The sequence below is a fragment of the Fragaria vesca genome, linkage group LG2 (assembly GCF_000184155.1).
Source record: "Fragaria vesca subsp. vesca linkage group LG2, FraVesHawaii_1.0, whole genome shotgun sequence".
In the NCBI taxonomy this organism is placed as follows: Eukaryota; Viridiplantae; Streptophyta; class Magnoliopsida; order Rosales; family Rosaceae; genus Fragaria; species Fragaria vesca.
In genome coordinates, this window is record NC_020492.1 from 26,883,517 (window position 1) to 26,901,104 (window position 17,588).

At 38.3% G+C, this 17,588-nt stretch overlaps 4 protein-coding genes across 4 annotated transcripts; 1 reads left to right on the forward strand and 3 right to left on the reverse strand.

Annotated features, from left to right (window-relative positions):
• Positions 1 to 3,690: 3,690 nt before the first annotated feature.
• Positions 3,691 to 4,995, reverse strand: LOC101304071. The gene is made up of 3 exons (XM_004293021.1): positions 4,656 to 4,995; positions 4,313 to 4,569; positions 3,691 to 3,789 (listed from the first exon to the last, which is right to left on the reverse strand). The coding sequence occupies exons 1-3, from the start codon at positions 4,993 to 4,995 to the stop codon at positions 3,691 to 3,693; spliced, it is 696 nt and encodes a 231-aa protein (XP_004293069.1).
• Positions 4,996 to 8,197: 3,202 nt separating this feature from the next.
• Positions 8,198 to 9,460, forward strand: LOC101304361 (F-box protein CPR30-like). Its single transcript, XM_004293022.1, has one exon. It carries the CDS (start codon positions 8,198 to 8,200, stop codon positions 9,458 to 9,460), a length of 1,263 nt encoding a protein of 420 aa, XP_004293070.1.
• Positions 9,461 to 10,119: 659 nt separating this feature from the next.
• Positions 10,120 to 11,092, reverse strand: LOC101304653. Its single transcript, XM_004293023.1, has 2 exons — positions 10,388 to 11,092; positions 10,120 to 10,200 (listed from the first exon to the last, which is right to left on the reverse strand). Exons 1-2 carry the CDS (start codon positions 11,090 to 11,092, stop codon positions 10,120 to 10,122), a joined length of 786 nt encoding a protein of 261 aa, XP_004293071.1.
• A 1,624-nt stretch (positions 11,093 to 12,716) lies between these two features.
• On the reverse strand, positions 12,717 to 17,116 carry LOC101304944 (putative phagocytic receptor 1b-like). The gene is made up of 7 exons (XM_004293024.1): positions 16,965 to 17,116; positions 16,238 to 16,278; positions 15,255 to 15,843; positions 15,027 to 15,158; positions 14,542 to 14,698; positions 13,953 to 14,437; positions 12,717 to 13,325 (listed from the first exon to the last, which is right to left on the reverse strand). Exons 1-7 carry the CDS (start codon positions 17,114 to 17,116, stop codon positions 13,109 to 13,111), a joined length of 1,773 nt encoding a protein of 590 aa, XP_004293072.1. The 3' UTR covers positions 12,717 to 13,108.
• Positions 17,117 to 17,588: the final 472 nt, after the last annotated feature.

Below are 17,588 nucleotides of genomic sequence, written 5' to 3' on the forward strand. Positions count from 1 at the left end.
GCATGGAATTGTGGTGTTTTAAGGTGAAAATTTGGACAACCACGTTTCCTCTGGAATACTGGGGCAGTGTATATTCAACATTTTACCTTCCATAGTTTCCTAGCGACAAGGCTACAACCGTGTAGCACGACATGACCAATGCCATTTTTGTTCATCTGTGATGGAGAGCAGAGGTGATCATATATTACTTGTTTAGCACATGTTCATGATTTTCAAAGTTCCATCAAGCGCTTCAGGAGTTCAGGCTAATCCCTACATTACTACATATGCATGATATGTATTAAGGCTCGTTTTCTGCATTCTTCGAAGTAGTCCTACGTACCCTTACTTCAATGTATAAAACAAAATTTAGAAATAAATTAAAATTAACATTAAACGCAACATATAGAACAATGACACTGGAAATGAATCATGTTTGCTGGAAAACCTATCATGCACTACCTAAGAGAGTACGTACCACATACGGTAGGGTTAATAACCTCAGTGGTGATATAGAGTACGTGAAGAATTGAATTTGGACTAATGTACGTAAGAGGAGAGCTTTGCCCGGTGCTAGAATAGTTTAACGTACGTTCGAAATCCCTAACTACAAACCACAAAGTCTGAAACCACATAGCTAGCATTGTGACATCCTCAACTAGATCGAGCACCTTCTTCTTCTTCTTAACTACATGCAGCAACGGTCCAATGATTTGCTTTTGCCTGTAAAGGAGGAAATATATGAGATAGTGAAGCTACGTACGATCACTAAGTAAATGGTAAAGGGTAAATATATAGCGAGCTAGTTTCAATCTCATGGCAACAAGTTGGCAGAAGGGCACACAAGCATCATTTGTGAAGCAGCGTACGTCCTCTTATATATTGTCGGACCCTTTGGTGTGTCGGCAAATTTAGTACGTGGTATTGTAGCTTTCAGTAGTGTAGATAAACCACAAAAAAGGAGGTGCATGGCATGACCCTAGGATCGATGTTCGATCAACGAATAAGGAGCTTAATTTATAATTGATCACTCCACTCCAAACTCTGTTTAATCCAACAATCATTCACCAGGTTCATTGCACACTCCTGAAAGATATGCTTGATCTCCTAGCTAGCTAATGAATCCAGCTAAGAATTGTTTGTAGCTACTACGTAGTACGTACCCTTTACTACTAAGGACAGCTCCAAACCAAAGGGGTGAGTAGTGTACTTAATCCCATTATATATATACTGGGTCATAATTTGTTGAACTTGCATCTCAGTACGTCTGTCTCTCTGAGCATGATCGAGCGAGAACCCAGATCTCCTTATGCCAATAAACTCCGCTACCAACACGCGAATCACCACCAATATCAATATTACCATTTCACTAACACCCTCGGCCTCCATCAACATACATTGATTTTAATCGATCTAGACGAGGTGTAGGTTTCACTCGCGCGAGAGATAAAAAAAAAGGATAAGCTTTTTGGATCAAGTACCTCTCTGATGATATTCATATATAGGATTGGGAGGCATTCTTTGGACTCTTTGATAAATTTGCAAATTACTCAACCAGCTATAGCTAGTGTATGAACATATATATGAATTATAGTAACTAACCAGTATTAGCAAAATCCACCTGCAATCTTGAAATGAACCAAAGTCCAAGTTCATATATAGTATTTCTTCACTTTGTATAATTTATCATTTGAATGATTTAGATCCAGAGCTAGTGAAATAGCTGAAGTTAATTATTTATGTAGCTAGATCCATTAATAATATTTCTACGTACAAAATTTAACTCAACATCAAACAAACAAGTCAATTTCATGATCGAAGGTAATCGATCTGCTGTCAAATCTATATGTGAAATGTTCTGCATCGTAATTAAGTATAGATACAAGCAAATCGATCTGATCACAATATATAAACATTGATTTCAACCAAGTAAGTTGATACAGAAACATGTAACGAAGCATAATCAATATGCTTCATTTCTTCATTCCTAGCCTGATCGATATATATCATACATGATTTTTAGTTCAATCATGAAATAATACACACAATGATATATATCCATGAAATAGTTTCATGAAGTACAATCAACCTTTGTTTTTCATTGTAGATATATCTTACTGCTAGCGTACCATGCATATACAGTATATGATATACTGGAAGTGATATCTAGAGAGAATTAATATGATCGAGTATTCGAGTTACTAGGTAGCAAATCAAACCTCAAAATAATTAAACAAAATGAAGATTCTGATTTACTATCTAAATATCAATAAAAATGCAAAAACATTCAACTATATATCTTTAACACCTACTCTCTATCCTCATGACTCCTTGAGCATTATTATTACTTGCTCGACGACGTCCCTCCATAGCAAGTGCTTCACGAGCCGAGCTGAGCCCTGTCGGAACCAGCAGCGCATCAAACGGAGAGTAATCGATCCAATCCTTGAGCAGCTCTTCTTGACCCCAAGAATCCGGTATCGTCACATGTCCAGCCACCTCCTCCTGGTGTCTCTTCAGCCTCTCGCGTCCAGAGCACTCCGCCGCAGACATGTTCTGTAACCCCACAAGCTCGTTATGGCCTCCGCCACAGTGTTTGCTTCTTTTCCCGGAGAATGCAGGAAGCTTGATCTGGTTGGCGGCGTTGTTAGGGTTTTCCTCCATGAACGAGTAGTGGGTTCTCTTCATCTTGAAAGCTTCTTTGAGCTTGTTTTCTTTTCTTTTGATGAGGCTTGCTTGAGCTTGTTACTATGGCTGGTTGTGTAGGGGGGAAGAATATATGGAGCAGAAGCAGCAAAGAGAGAAGCAATATTGGGTGGGGGTTTAGGTTACACGTCGTGTAATATAGGGTTTGTATGGTAAGTGCGAGACCTACGTCTCATGTTTGGCTTTGAGGTTGGTTTTGTGTGGTGAAGTTGCGATAAGAGAGGAAAAGATTTGAAAGAATAGTCGGTCTTGTTTTAGGGTTTGTGAGGTGGACATGTGTTTGGTTTTAGTCTTTTAGAATGATTGAGTTCCAACTAATTCCAATGAAGTTATTGGAGGGCTAAAACGGAACGGAGAAAGAGTGTGAGGTGAAAACGGGACTACGTAAGGTGGTAGCTACTAAGCTCAAGAGGATGTGCACACGGATGTGGACGTGCTTGACACAAACTAACTAGCATGGATATTGTTGGTTGCTGATTTGAGCCTTAATCAAACTTGAGAAAATTATTTACACCCAAATTAGTAAGGACTTCTGTCCAAGCTCCTTTTTATTTTCCATGTGAATAATTCTTTCCTCAAAAAGAGTTTATAATTATTGATTATCATACATTGTGTATGTTTATAGAATTTAATTAACTATATATCGTATAGCGACTCTAGTCATTCAACTGTGTATAACAAATGAATGGTTTGTGACGAGTTGAACATAAAAACTTAATTAAGCCAAGACATTTAATTTGTAGTTAAGTTTACAAATTATTGATTATCATACATTGTTCATTCTTGCAATGCATGTCTTAAGGAAACTCCGTACGTATAATTAAGCAGCGGCACAGTTTCAAATTAATTAAGAACGAATATAGATCATTCTGATCAAGCTAGTTAAGATATATGGCGCGTATGGATTTTATGGTAATCTACGTCGTATGGACTCCGATGTCAATACTGTTAAATAAGTTGATGCAATTTATCATATAGCATCATTCCGATCAAGTTACGATATATTCAACAAATAGCAATGGATAAGTACATAGATAGTACTGCCTGGTAGTTAACTTGCAACAATGAGTAATTCGACGACATTGAACTATTGAAGCTCGTAATCTAGAACAATAAAAGCATAAACTAATAAAAACAGAAAAGCCATACATTAAACATCAAGCACAGTGCTTAATTAAGAGCACCCCCACACCCAAAAGTTGGAGTCTAAATACATCAAACTCCCACAACAAGCTAGGGTAACAATACGTATTAAAAAGCTAAATCATCTAAAAGAGAACTAGAAGCTGAAATCCAAATTCCAAAACAAGGTACGTGATTACATCCTCACATAGTAGCATCAAAATATCAATTGATTAAGTACTAGCTTGTTCATGATGCAGCTTTCTTCCCCAGGAACACATTTGTGAGAAATGCTTTGGACTACAGGGATTCTTTCAGTAGTTTCACACCCTACGTACCAATTAATGAAGCAAAATAAATTAGTAAATAGTAATTAATCAATCTTTAATAAATAAGATAATTAGCTAATTCAATCAGTTAAATGCCGCGATTAATGCATAAAAGATGTAAAAAAAGCAAATTCCTACAAATAAAGGAAGTGAGAATGCTGCAATTGAATACTAACCTCATTCATGCCGAGATCTACAACCTTCTCTTTGAGGGCACCAACATCAGTAGCATTGAACCTGTTGAGCAGAGTTATGCTCGAAATAGTGGACATAGGCTTCACCTCCAAATCATCCATTATCATGTACGTAACAACGCCTTTGACATATCCTGCAGCACTGAAGCTAGAAGATGCTACTGTGGTCTGTGGTTGACCAACATAAGTCGCCTGAGAAGACATGTACTGTTTGCACTCTGGACATTGCTTGTTAGGATCTTCAGTTATACATAAAAATGGGGGACTCTAAGGGAATAGCGTCTGCAGCTATAGCAATGGCTGCCCTTATTATCATCACTACAACCTGAACACATGTAGAACACCTTATCTCCAGCAGCTGGTTCGTTGGCCAACAGACCGAAGATATTGGGTCCAGCAACAGGTGCCTTGGGTTTGAGCAGGATATCCTTGTTTAGTTGAGGTTGCATGTAGGTACAGTCTAGACTTTCAACACTCTCATACAGTTTACCAAAGCTACCAACCATGCCACATGCATCCTTCGACAGTAGCCTAATGACAGTTCCAACAGGCAAAGAGAGAAGGGTGAAAAGAAAATCCACAAAGTCCTTACCCGCTTCGGCAAACAGAACCTTCTGACGCTTTGAATCGATGAGTAGCTTCAGGCTAACTTTAGAGTTGGCCATTGCAGCGTACGCACTATGACTGTATGAGACTCTGTGTGTTAGATTTTTAATCTCTCAGGCCAAGCATAAATAGAGCATATGAAGAGCTTGGATACTGTGTCAACTATATACTTAACTAGCACCTTTCCAATGAAAAGCTCAAAGCACGATCGCTTAGAACTTCTGCCAATAGTTCACGCTTCATTCCATCGAGGCTGTGTGAGGCTGGTGTAGTCGTATATGATCTCTTGTTTGGGCGAATGTGGCTTGGGAATTGACAAATTAATTTGGTCGATGCAAGAGGCTAGGCAGTAGGCACCTTTGGAATTAATTACCAACTCATTTAACCAGCCGTATAGATATTTGGGAAAGAAAAGAATCATTTAATCCATCTTCCATCCAACCAAATGGTTATACCATCCCTAAAATTAATTCCCTATCCAAGAGATAAAATTAATAATTTGTACGTACCAACAAATATTTGAAATTCATTAGAAAGAGTCAGCCATGCATATGCAAGTCACTGTTCAGTTGCCTTCTAACGTGCATAACATGCAAGCTAAGGTAATGCAATGCAAGACTCGATCAGTAGCTCCTTCTATAATTTCTATACCATCTTCCCTGCAGATCCTGCAATAATTCCAAGAGAGCATAAACAACTCCAACTAGCATGCACGAGATCTTTATAAAGTTACAGCTGATTCCTAACTTGCTATTCTCATAAGAAAATATATGTACTTATCACATGTTTATTAGAGTTAATTAACAACAATTGATAATTGATTTATACCGAATAATAAGAATGTGGAATCAGAACTCAATTCTAGTAACCTAATAATTGTGTATATCTATTGGTACGTTAAGGGATATACAAATCTCTTTACATGATTATTGTCCTAATCACAAAAATACGATATCATTAGGATTCTTAAGAGTGAAGTTGAGTCCTATTGAACGAACTTCCTTTATGGGAGGGGTTGAAGAGATTAACCTAACTCATATATAAGGATGCATAAGTCCCTGCAACCTCTACAATAAAGAGCAAAGTTCTTGCCCCCATTCATAAGATGAAAATTATACAGCGCACCCGGGTGTATCCACCGTCCATTTTAACCTGACCAAAAAAAAAAATTAAACGGTGGAGATGACGGATACACCGAATAGGCTCTCAACAGACAAAAAGAGGTTGCAAGGACTTATGCATCTTAGAGAATTGTAGAGGTTGCAGAAGGCTTGTGATCACATTTTTAACTAAACTAATGTGATCACATTGAGCTAATGTGAGCTAATGTGATCATATTAGTTTAGTTATCACATTTTAAACTAAAATTTTCAAAAAGGCTTGTGATCACATTTTTTTTGTCTTTATGTGATCACATTAGCTCAACCTTAGAGAATTGCAGAAGGCTTGTGCTTGACACACGGCTTCAAAGGCTTTTACGGTTTGTACAAGTACATGTGTTAATTCTAATTCGTTTATCATATATGCGAGTACAATTGCAAGCTCATACGAGATTTTCATATCTGAGTCGAACTTTCAAAATTGGGCCATCAAATTATAGTATTCGTTCAATTTTATTTTATCTTTTTAAGAAACACATAAAAAAATTTACAAACTAAAGTTATAAACTCAAAATCAAACAACAAAAAACATTAGAAATCTTATTAAAAATTAAAATCTTATTTATACAACAAATCTCTTACTTAGACTGCTCATTTTTTTTAAAATAGTAACTAATGATAATAATATAATGGGTAAGATTTTATATTCAATTTTCTCTTTTGTAATCTAACACCACCCTAATTGGATGCTGTTAATTATTTTTGATTGTTTTTAACTAAACTAATGTGATCACATAAAGACAAAAAAAATTTTTGGGCCCTTTAAAGTTCTAGACCCTGTGTCCATTGACTCTTAAGACCCTATTCAGATACGGGCCTGACAATTTTGTCTATACTCTTGTGAACGATCTTATTAAGAATATTAGGTTGGTTATTACAAAGAGATCAATCATCATATATCCTTTCTGCTAGCACGCTGCCACATAGTGACATGTTTTTGAGTATCCTGATAATCGATCGCCGGGATGAATCAATGATGTTATAGATAGTTTACACAACATGAAAGGGAAAAAAAGAACATATGCATTCCATGCATATAAACCAAAACTCAAACAAGAAGAAAAATGGACGATGTTTAGTCGATTTCAAGCGGGTATTTGACATGCATATATTGACAAGAAAACTATAACATTTCTATAGTACAGTACAACATACTGTATATGACATATGAGAGTAGTGCACTAGGAAAGGAAATGCAGCTGCAATATGAAATGTGGTCTTATCTTGATACAAATTCGAATCAAGCAGGGCGACAAATCAACATACTATCTGACCTATAACTCATCTCTTGTTTGGCCACTTTAACAATGCGATGCGCATGATTTGCAAATATTTGTAATTAAACTCATGAAACTATACTAGCAAACGTGTATTCCAAACACGTACGTACTCAATTAATACACTATTTATCTATATCAATCTTTAGTCTTTGGTTTGATAATACAACAACAAGATTAATCCAAACACCAATTACTATTCACATTATATAAAGTATATGTTGCCTTTTAATATGGTCCGTTAGATCTTGATCTGAGTTTTGAATGGTCTATATTAAATTACCATTGGAGGAAAGATGTCAGGCTCATGTGCAAGATTTGTCCTTCATGTGCAAGCTGATATCATGTGGGCTCGGTTGAAAAATTAGTCTAGGGTAAGAGATGAGTTAATTCTCAACCAAGGTCATAGTCCAGCTAGATAAATCCCGCATGAGACCCAACTTTAACCTAGATCAATTCTGTACCGGTGGATGCAATTTTTGGTTCAACCCTCAATCGAACCCATACAATTGGACTCTTGCTGCATTTGCTCTCATAAGTTATGTCTTGAGAGGGAAGGAATGGCTCAACTATTGGGCTTCTCATCTTAATCAGGGTTACCGGGTCAAGCCATCCTCTAAACGGGTCCTTAGGTCCTAAAGGAAAAAGACAGAGGGCAAATCCGTAATTTAGGCTGTACCCGAGAATGAATGAAGTACATACATAGACTGATAGACTGATAGACATGAAAGAGAAAATAGTTTCGCAGTCAAACTCATTGTTGCTTCGAAGTTCGAACACAAACTCGGAACGACGCCGTTTCCGGCATCCACCACCGCCTGTCTATGACGGGAAATCAGCTCCCAGAAGACATCATAGTCTCCGACATCCTAGTAAAGCTCCCCATCAAATCCTTAATCCGCTGCACTTGCGTCTCGAAACGATGGCGTTTCATAATCTCCGACCCCCAATTCGCCAACTCTCACTTCCAACAAGCTCGCCACCACAACGCCTTGACCCGCCGCCTGCTCCTCTACTCCTCCCCCTCCCAAGTCGAATCCGTTGACTTGGAAACGACGCCGTCTTCGTCTTCTCCGATCCGCAACCTCACCTGTAACCTGAACAAGCAACCCGAATCGATCAAGCTCCTCGGCTCCTGCAACGGTCTGGTATGTCTCTGTACGGATCCTACTTTGAGTACATGTGATGTTTTCATCTGGAACCCATCAACCGGCTTCTTTCGTAATCTACCGTACCCATGTTTCTCCTCGGCGACACACACTGTTCTGTACGGCGGTTTCGGATACTTGTCGGAGACCGACGACTATAAAGTCGTGGTGGCTGTGCACAATGTGTTTGACTATGGCGAAAATGTGGTGGAGGTGAAAGTGTTGTCATGGAGAACAGGTGTTTGGAGAAGTATTGAAGTGCATAGTTTGTTGTCTTACACATTGTATCCGGCCGCGGTTGTGGTTGGGGAGACATTACATTGGTTTCGAAACGATCGTTGGCTAGGTTCGGCGATTATTGCTTTTGATTTGGACAAGGAGGAGTTCAGGGAGATGAGGCCGCCGCCGAATTTGGGGCAGAGATATGATAGGGATTATGTGCATTGTGTGGCTTCCTTGGGAGGAAGGCTACATGTGTTTCGATATCCGGCTGGTGTTTGTGATGTTATGGAGTTGTGGGTGATGGAGGAATATGGTGATGGTGAGTCGTGGACAGAGGTGTTTAAGTTGAAATTTACTGATGAGCCTCGGAAGTCTGTGTATCTGCGGCCGTTTTTGGCTGTGGGAGGTAGTTCAGTTGTGGCGAAAGTGACTAGGAACTCGACGATGGAGATGGTGAGGATTGAACCTGAAGATGAGCAACCTGTCGTGGATATGTTGAAGAGGGGGGTTGAACCTGCAATGATTGTATATGAAGAGAGCCTACACCGGCTTCCTGGCTGTGGTGTAGAAGAAGTGAAGGTGGAAGAGATTTCAAACCCAAGGTTTAGTACTCTCTTCTGGGTCACTGATCACTGGTACGCTCTTCTGGCATTGGTCGGTTTTCTTATTTCTCTATACTGTAAATGGTGTACAAATGTTTTAGGATGTCAATTATAAATTCTCTGAATATAGGTCTTTTAGCATTAAAAAAAAATCTCTGAATATACTCTGTCATGTTTGCATACAAGAATAGAATGAACTGGCAATTTTCAGAATTTTAGATTATGTTATTTTTGCGATTATCTTGAGCATCTTGAGTGTCATCAGAAACCAAAAAAAAAAAAAAAAAATCTTGAGTGTCTTTGTTCTTACCTTCTAAGTAATTGGAATTTAATTAGCATGAGCAGCTACTCCAAATCACGGTCAATATCTGTTGATTCCCAGTGAAACCATACTATGTGAACTATTTCTAAAGTAACTCCAATGGGAGGAAGGCGACATGCCTCCTCCCGTCACTAATCGGTTGCATCATGGTCTCTGTAATCCAGTGGAACTTAGAATTTGTGAATAAATTTAGGAAAAAGCCTTATAAGAACTTATAGTAGAAATTCAGACCGCAAAAAAAAAAAACTTATAGCAGAAACATCAAGTACAGTGCTTAAAGAGCATACTCCCAAAAGTTGGAGTTCCACAACAAATTCACATAGTTTTAAAAAATAAAAGAGCATAAGATATGAAAGCCAAAAGAAGGTGGTTACATCCTGACATATTAGCTTCAAGATGTCGACCAAGTACTGTGCCTATGAGGTTCACCTCACTTTACTTTGTGAAGAGATTTATGAAGCAGCTTGCTTCTCCAGAAACACATTTGAAAGAACTGATTTGGATTGCAGGGATTCTTTCAGCAGTCGCAAACCCTACCAATTAAGCAAAATATAAATTTGTAATGGATCATTTGTCAATGAGATAGCACCAAGGGGTAATTAGCTTCAGTTGTATACAGCAATTAGTCCATGCACACACAAAGTGAAAATAAACTCCGAGTCTACTGAATTGCAAATGACTGCAAAAGCAAGTGAGCCTAGCTAGAATATGAATACTGACCTCATTCATGCCAAGATCAACAGCCTTCTCTTCGAGAGTGCCAATAGAGGATATAGGCTTCACCTCCAGATCATCCATTATCATGTAAGTGAAAAGGCCGCCTTTGACATATCCTGCCACACCCGCGCCGGAATCTATGGTCTTCGGTTCATCAACGTAAATTACCTGAGACGACATGATGTGATTGCACTGTGGACATTGCTGGTTAGGATCTTCAGTCACATAAAGGTGGGGAGTAATCGTAGTACTACCAGAGCAGTTAGGCTCACTGGTATAGCCAAGGACATAGCAAGAGCTCCTCTTATTAGTTTTCTTCTTTGGAAAACTCTTCTTGATAAGCTTCTTATTACTATTACTACTACTATTATTATCAGAACACATGTAGAACACCTTATTTGTAGCGGCTGGTTCGTCGACGTCGGCCAACAAACCAAGGATATTTGGTCCAGCAAAAGGTGCCTTGGGTTTGAGCAGGATATCCTTGTCTAGGGGCATATATGTAAAATCTAGATCTTCAACACTCTCATAGAGTTTGCCAAAGCTACCAACCATGCCATCCTCTGACAGAAGCCTAATGACAGTGGCAACAGGCAAAGAGAGAAGGGTGAAGAGAAAATCCACAAAGTCCTTGCTCGCTTCGGCAAACAGAACCTTTTGACGCTCTATATCGATGAGTAGCCTCAGGCTAATAGTAGAGACTGCCATTGCAGCGTGCATGCAGTATGAGACTGTTTGGGTTTGATTTTTAAATCTGTAAGCCAGCACATAGTGAGATAGGGAATATGAACAGATCGGCTCGGATAATGTGTCCGGTATTTACTTAACTAGCGCCTTTCCAATGAAAAGGATTTCTGATCGACGTTAGTTCAAGCGCGATTCCATCCCATTTGGCATTGATACTGGTCGAAAGAATGTGGCTTGGGAATTGACACTTTAATTTGGCACAAGATACACCTTTGGAATTAGCAAATTAATTAACCAGCCGTATATATATTTGGCAAAGAGATTCGATCGCTATATACGAATAGTAGTTTGGCATTAATGAGAAAAAAATCAGTCATATATGCAAGTCACTGTTCGGTTGGTACTCAACTTGCATAACAAGTAACAATTCGATGCTCTTGGATAGTTGGATTCACTCAATCACAATTATCAGTAGAAAGCTAGGGTATAGAAAGGTGTCGACTTGAATGTCTTGCTAAAGTCGTGTGGCGAGACCTATGTTTGCCCATGTATCGAGCAAGTTTGACGCTTTTGAGTCTGATTCTTGTGCAAGTTATGTCCTCATAGCACTTGGATGCGCGCTTGTCCGTTTGACATGAATGTATTTTAGCTATGGCAATAATCGGTTACATAATGACAGGACGGAATTTTGATGGACAAGAAGTTTCTTAATGAACTGGTTTTGGACTGGGGACGCAGATGGGGATGGCATGCATGTAAGTGAAGAATCTTAAACTGAAAAAGGCAATGACACGGCAGAAGAAAGAGAAGTGCTTGATAAGCTCCAACCTCACGTTAACCTGGAAAGGCTAACAATTAATTGAAGGGGCAAACATGTTTCCACGTTGGTCGGGATCTTATTCTTTCTCTGCTCTTGTTAACCTCAAACTTGTTTTTTGTGTTTTTGGTCAAAAACCTTAAACTTGTTGATTGTGAGAATTGTATCTCTTTGCTACCATTGGGATTTGGGACAGCTACCTTCCCTCGGAGAGCTCTCTATTTCTGGGTTAAATTAAGGGAGGGGTGTCATAGGTTCTGAATTCTATTATGGTAACGGGAATAGTAGTACTTGTGTAAATAAACCATTTTGATCTCTACGGTCTTTAGAACTCTACAATATGATTGGGGAAACTAAGAATGGTGTTATGTTGAAGGGTGAGGGTAATGAAGGTGGGGTTTTCCCTAATCTTGTGAAGCTTGTTCTATCATACTGTAAGAGGTCGAGTTGATTGGCACTAATGTATCCCTAGTTACGAGGTCACGAGCTCTACACTCTTATTCCTGAAAGAGGTCGAGTTAAGTTCAAGAATTGCAACTTTTCCCGATGGAGTGTTGTGAGAACCTGAGTTGATGGCCCGAAGAAATGCACTCATCTCTTGTGTCTTTGTCGGTAAAAGATTGCCGAGAATAGGAATGTTTTCCGGAAGGGGAATTTTCCGTCAAAGTTAAAGCACTTGACATCAGGGGATGTAAAAAGTGAAAAAAAAAAACTGAATGCAAAGAGTATGCAGAAGCTCATCAAGAGTCTCCGGAGACTCACCCACTTGAAGAATTGAAAGCTATTTTTGACAAAAAAGTAGATTGGTATGCGGAGGAGGAGGAACTGTTCCCCAGCACTCTCACTAATCTCGAGATCTACCATCTGAAATGTGAGACCATCGACCGCGCCAAGTGGTTTTCAGTATCATAAAATCTCTAACAATATTCTGACAGCAAAAATGCCAAATATGTCATTTACATGAGTGTTGTAAGGTTGCAAAGGGAAGGGGGATGATCTTTGAAACACAACAACAATCCCCAACTCTACCAGTCATGACTCTGCTAAAGCGTATATTGCGCTAGGAACACACTGAGAGTCACGTACAGTTCTGGCTGTTTCTTCTGTATGAAGGTTCCAATTTCTTCCATCACAGATGTTACAAACATGTTACACGACTCCTGTGTTTGCTCTGTAAGAGTGTGGGCATGAGAAACAAACTTGCATATGGCTGAATATTGTCATTCACTTTTAACAGCACTGTAAATATGGCGAACAAATACCAAGGAGACCCGGAAACTGATTGAACCAAGCATCAAGAAGAATGCATAACATATGCAAGTGTTATAGCCAATAAAGAAGGACAGCTGCATGAAACCAGTCATATTTGATCTGATGTAGAAATAAATGCTATAGGCAAACATGAAAATAGCCGTAGAGCCCCCACACAAAACGGACCTGCATCAGAGAAACCAAAGCCATTATCAACATGGAAAAGCATCGGCCAAGAAAGGTCTTTTCCAACATTAATACGACTTGTTATTAAACATTATAATCTCATCTCAGTTGGTAGAACATGGTGTAATCTTTTTCTGTTCATAATTGCAGTGCAGCATAGGTGGTAAAAGTGTAAAGCAAAGGATTAATTTTTATTTTCTTTTTTAAATTGTTGGACCTTTTCAAGGAAGGGACACAGAATGGCCACATTACTATGTTCTCAGTTACTTCCCTACACCCTTGCCCCCCAAAGAAAAAGGACACAGAAAAAGCCAGAAACTTGAAACTCTAAGGAATATTAACAATTCAGCCAACTAATGAGCAATAACCAAGTTCCACTGACAAGAATATATGCAAAGCTAATTACTACATTAGCCATCCTGTTCCTTAACCACAAAGACAAACAAAAAGAGCTAGTTACAACATCTCTACATATACTATTTGGCACCAATCCTTGAGGTTGTTATGGACTTCAAGATCACATTGAAAACAGACGGGAAATAATAGAAAGAGAAGACCATATGAAACGGAAAAGGCACAGATACATGAAATTAGTGTCTGTGTAATGGCATGTGGAAGAGAACATACCTCCACCACCACTCATGGTCTTCAACTGAAAGTTGAATGTAGGTCAAACCAATTGTCAAGATTGCAGTCAGTATGACGAGGACGATAAATGTAACAAACAGAATTCCAGGAAGAGTGTAGATTTTGTAGCCCCACATGCTTGCATACAGGTGGTGTAACTGAAGGGCAATTGCACTAAAAGGCAAGAGACCTCCAACAAACATTTGACAAGGTGTTCTTCTATACCAAGCTAATGATGGAATCTCTCTTAGAAGTTGCTTTGTAGCACAAGGCGCTTGAAATTCAGACCTTATACAATATCCAATCAGCCCACCCAAACCAAGCAATGGGATGGCAAGAAATGCATATATGAGAAGAATCACTACGATGGTTCCAAAAGGAAGTGCAGCTGTGGCACCATAGGATATAGCTACTGTATTAAGGAAAGACACTGTCACGAAGAATGGGCCCAAGTAGAGAATCCCAGTTAGAAGAACACTCTTTTCCTGAAAATGAACATCATCTACGTTAAAAATAAGGATAACATGTTAAAAGAAATGGTGACCACAGAAAAAAAATATGATATAAAAATTGATGAAGAAAGAATCACCCATCCGGTCACAGAAAATTGATTGTGAAAAGCAGCAGCACTGTACCCCGCAACCATAGAAGTAAGAGTATAAATGAAGACAAGAGAAGTGAGCAGTGCTCCACGATTGTAGGGATAGAGGACCCCAAAACATGCTAACAGAAATAAGATGCACACCCTGAAGAGAAGAAGATACAAATAACAAGAGTAAAGTTAAAGTAAACACTTGTAAAGTCTATGCATTTCTTATTTTTTTGAATAAAGGTCTATGCATTTCAAGCATACTCTGAACAACAGAATTTGACTGTATAATCATTGTAGATGCGTGGAGGATAGGCCAAACTTGAACTGTTCAACAAGGCAGTTGAACATCTAGAGTAGGTATTCTGTCCCTCTATAGCTGCCCCTTTACGGTGAGTAAAAATTACAAAATGTCCATGCTCGTGCTACAATAATGTATAGCTATGAAAAAACAAAATGGACTGAAGAATGACAAAGTACTTTACATGGTGAGCAGCTGGGTACCCAAGCCCAAAACGGCACAAAACAGTGGCATGTTTGAAGGGTGTCTGAAAACATCACCATGAAGGTATTTCCAACCAACTTCCTTGTCTTCTTCTTCATCACCATTTGAACACCTATGAGAAATATGCTTACAATTAGGCTGACCCTGCTATTGAAAAAATAAAAAATAAAGAATAAAGGAAGATGAGAGATTATAAACAATGTATTACTTTCTCAGGTCATTCTTGAGGCGTCGCATAACTAGCAAGGTAAGCAATCCCATCAAAAGCACAATGATGACTACCGAGTTAATGAATGAGAACCAATGAATTTTCTGGCGGACTGGCAATAATGAAGCCTTTGAGTATTTCTCCATCCTGTTTTGAAATTGAGTTGATGTTGCATGCCAGCTAACTGAATATGTGAACTCAATGTCAATATCCACATCTTCTGTTATATCAACAACATGCTCTGGATCACTAAAAGCACGTATTTCTATTACTTGGTTTCCATTGTAAAGAGCATCAAACTGCAGGTGCGTGAATAGATAATACTTGGTTCCCTTATCACTGAGATTCATACTCTCAGCTTCGACCTTCCCAATGAATCCCCACAGTGGAAGATCATCATAATACATCTGGAAGTAAAAATCACCAAGTATAGCATCCCTGAACTTCCGAACTTCAGAAACTCTAAGCTTCTTCTGGCCCAGTCTCTCCTCAAGTTTGTTCAGCCGGAAATTCAACTGATATAAACTGTTGGTCAAACGGTCACCACACAAAACTTCCCCAATGGATTCTTTCTTTTGAATTACTGGATCTGCGAGTCATGATGGTCGACATTACATACTCTTACAAATATATGAAAAATAAAATCATTCTGGAAGTAAACACAAATTTAACATTCTGATTGAGAAGCTAATGTGCAATAGCTTCTGAACCATACCAAAGTTGAAAACAACAAAACATGATTATATTTGATTGCACTTAATAGCACCAAACTTTTGTTAAGATCAGCATTCAACATTGAGATAGTACAAGTTGATGGTTTTTATACATTCGGTATTACTAAACTACACTCATTGTTATAAACTGGCATCTTATGTATCTATAAGATGTCTTTAGCAATCAACATCTTGAATTGATACCTACATTAATTGCTTGTTCCATTACTACTGCATAAACAGAATGCCACTATGGTCCTAAAGGCTAACCTGGATGGCAGAAGGGCAAATCATAGTACTGATAGGTCTCACTGCAAGAGAATAACAAGTGGAAACAATATCAAAAGAAGAAAAAGGCAGGGTTAACCAAGCAAAGAGAAATTACTTTACTTAATTTTATTCACCTTTAGCTCCTAGCGTGCCGCATACACTATGTTATCTACTTCCAAAACCAAACTCTACACAACTCTGGAGTCATAAACACAGTTTAGAATCAATGCAACCAGGTTGCATTTGAAGCCCCATAACCCTTTTAAAGCACCCTTCTTAAAATCTGATTAGAAAGGTCAATCAGGAAACATGCTTACATACTCTACTTATAGAATTACCAATTTTATCAAACATTCGCAAAATTTTTGCTAACAGTGTCCATCCGATCTCTCCCAAGCCTCACATTTAAGTTCTCACACTCTCCTTATACAGCAGTTATTCACACTATTATCAATCATACCGCATTTCAAAGTTTCTAACAGAATCATCAAATCCTAAATGACCCATTAAAAATTCCCTATAACATTATCAAAACATGGTTTAAAATCAGATCTTTAGCTCAATCCAAAATGGGGTTCGCAGCTTGTGAAAATTAGGAAGAACAATCAGTCTATTTTTACTTCAAATACAATATCAATACGGACCCAGAAGAGGTAGCCATTCCCTAAAATAATACAAAGTTACAGAGAAGCAAGAAATAAACAAAATGGAATCCGATGAGAGGTACCTGGGGTTGTTCAAAGGACCAATTTTGTTGACGAACAAGGGGACATTATCTCCAACATTGTAGATATGATCGGTTGCTGAAGATTTTGCTGGGAATGTAAGGATCGTCAAGAGCACCAAACCAAGACTCATTTCAAAAGCTTCGGTGCCCATTTTGACATAAGAGAAGCACAAATGAGCAGCAGGGCAACAGCTTAGACGGAGTGCGTGGAATCTGGCATGTGAGAGTTTAGTCAAACTGATGCCGTGGGAATATTGTATTTCTCTATTTAATTTCAGACATTAACCCGAAAATACACGGTAAAACCTTTATAAATAACCAATGTTGGGAAAAGTTGATTAATACATAATTTATTTATTTATTACTTTATAATATGTTCTACTGTTAAAAGTTTCCTTTGTTAAGAGTTTTCTTAATTTTTTATAATAAAAAGTAAAAAAAAATGATCATATATGAATACTTTAGGAATAAAGAAATTAAAAAATTAAATTGATAAGAGTATAAACATTGTATACTCTTTCTTTTATCTGTTTTATCAATTATTAATATTTTTTTGATGAAGGATACAGTGTAGAGACAAAGAGATAGCAAGAGAATCATCATCTTATTCATTGATATGAGCCT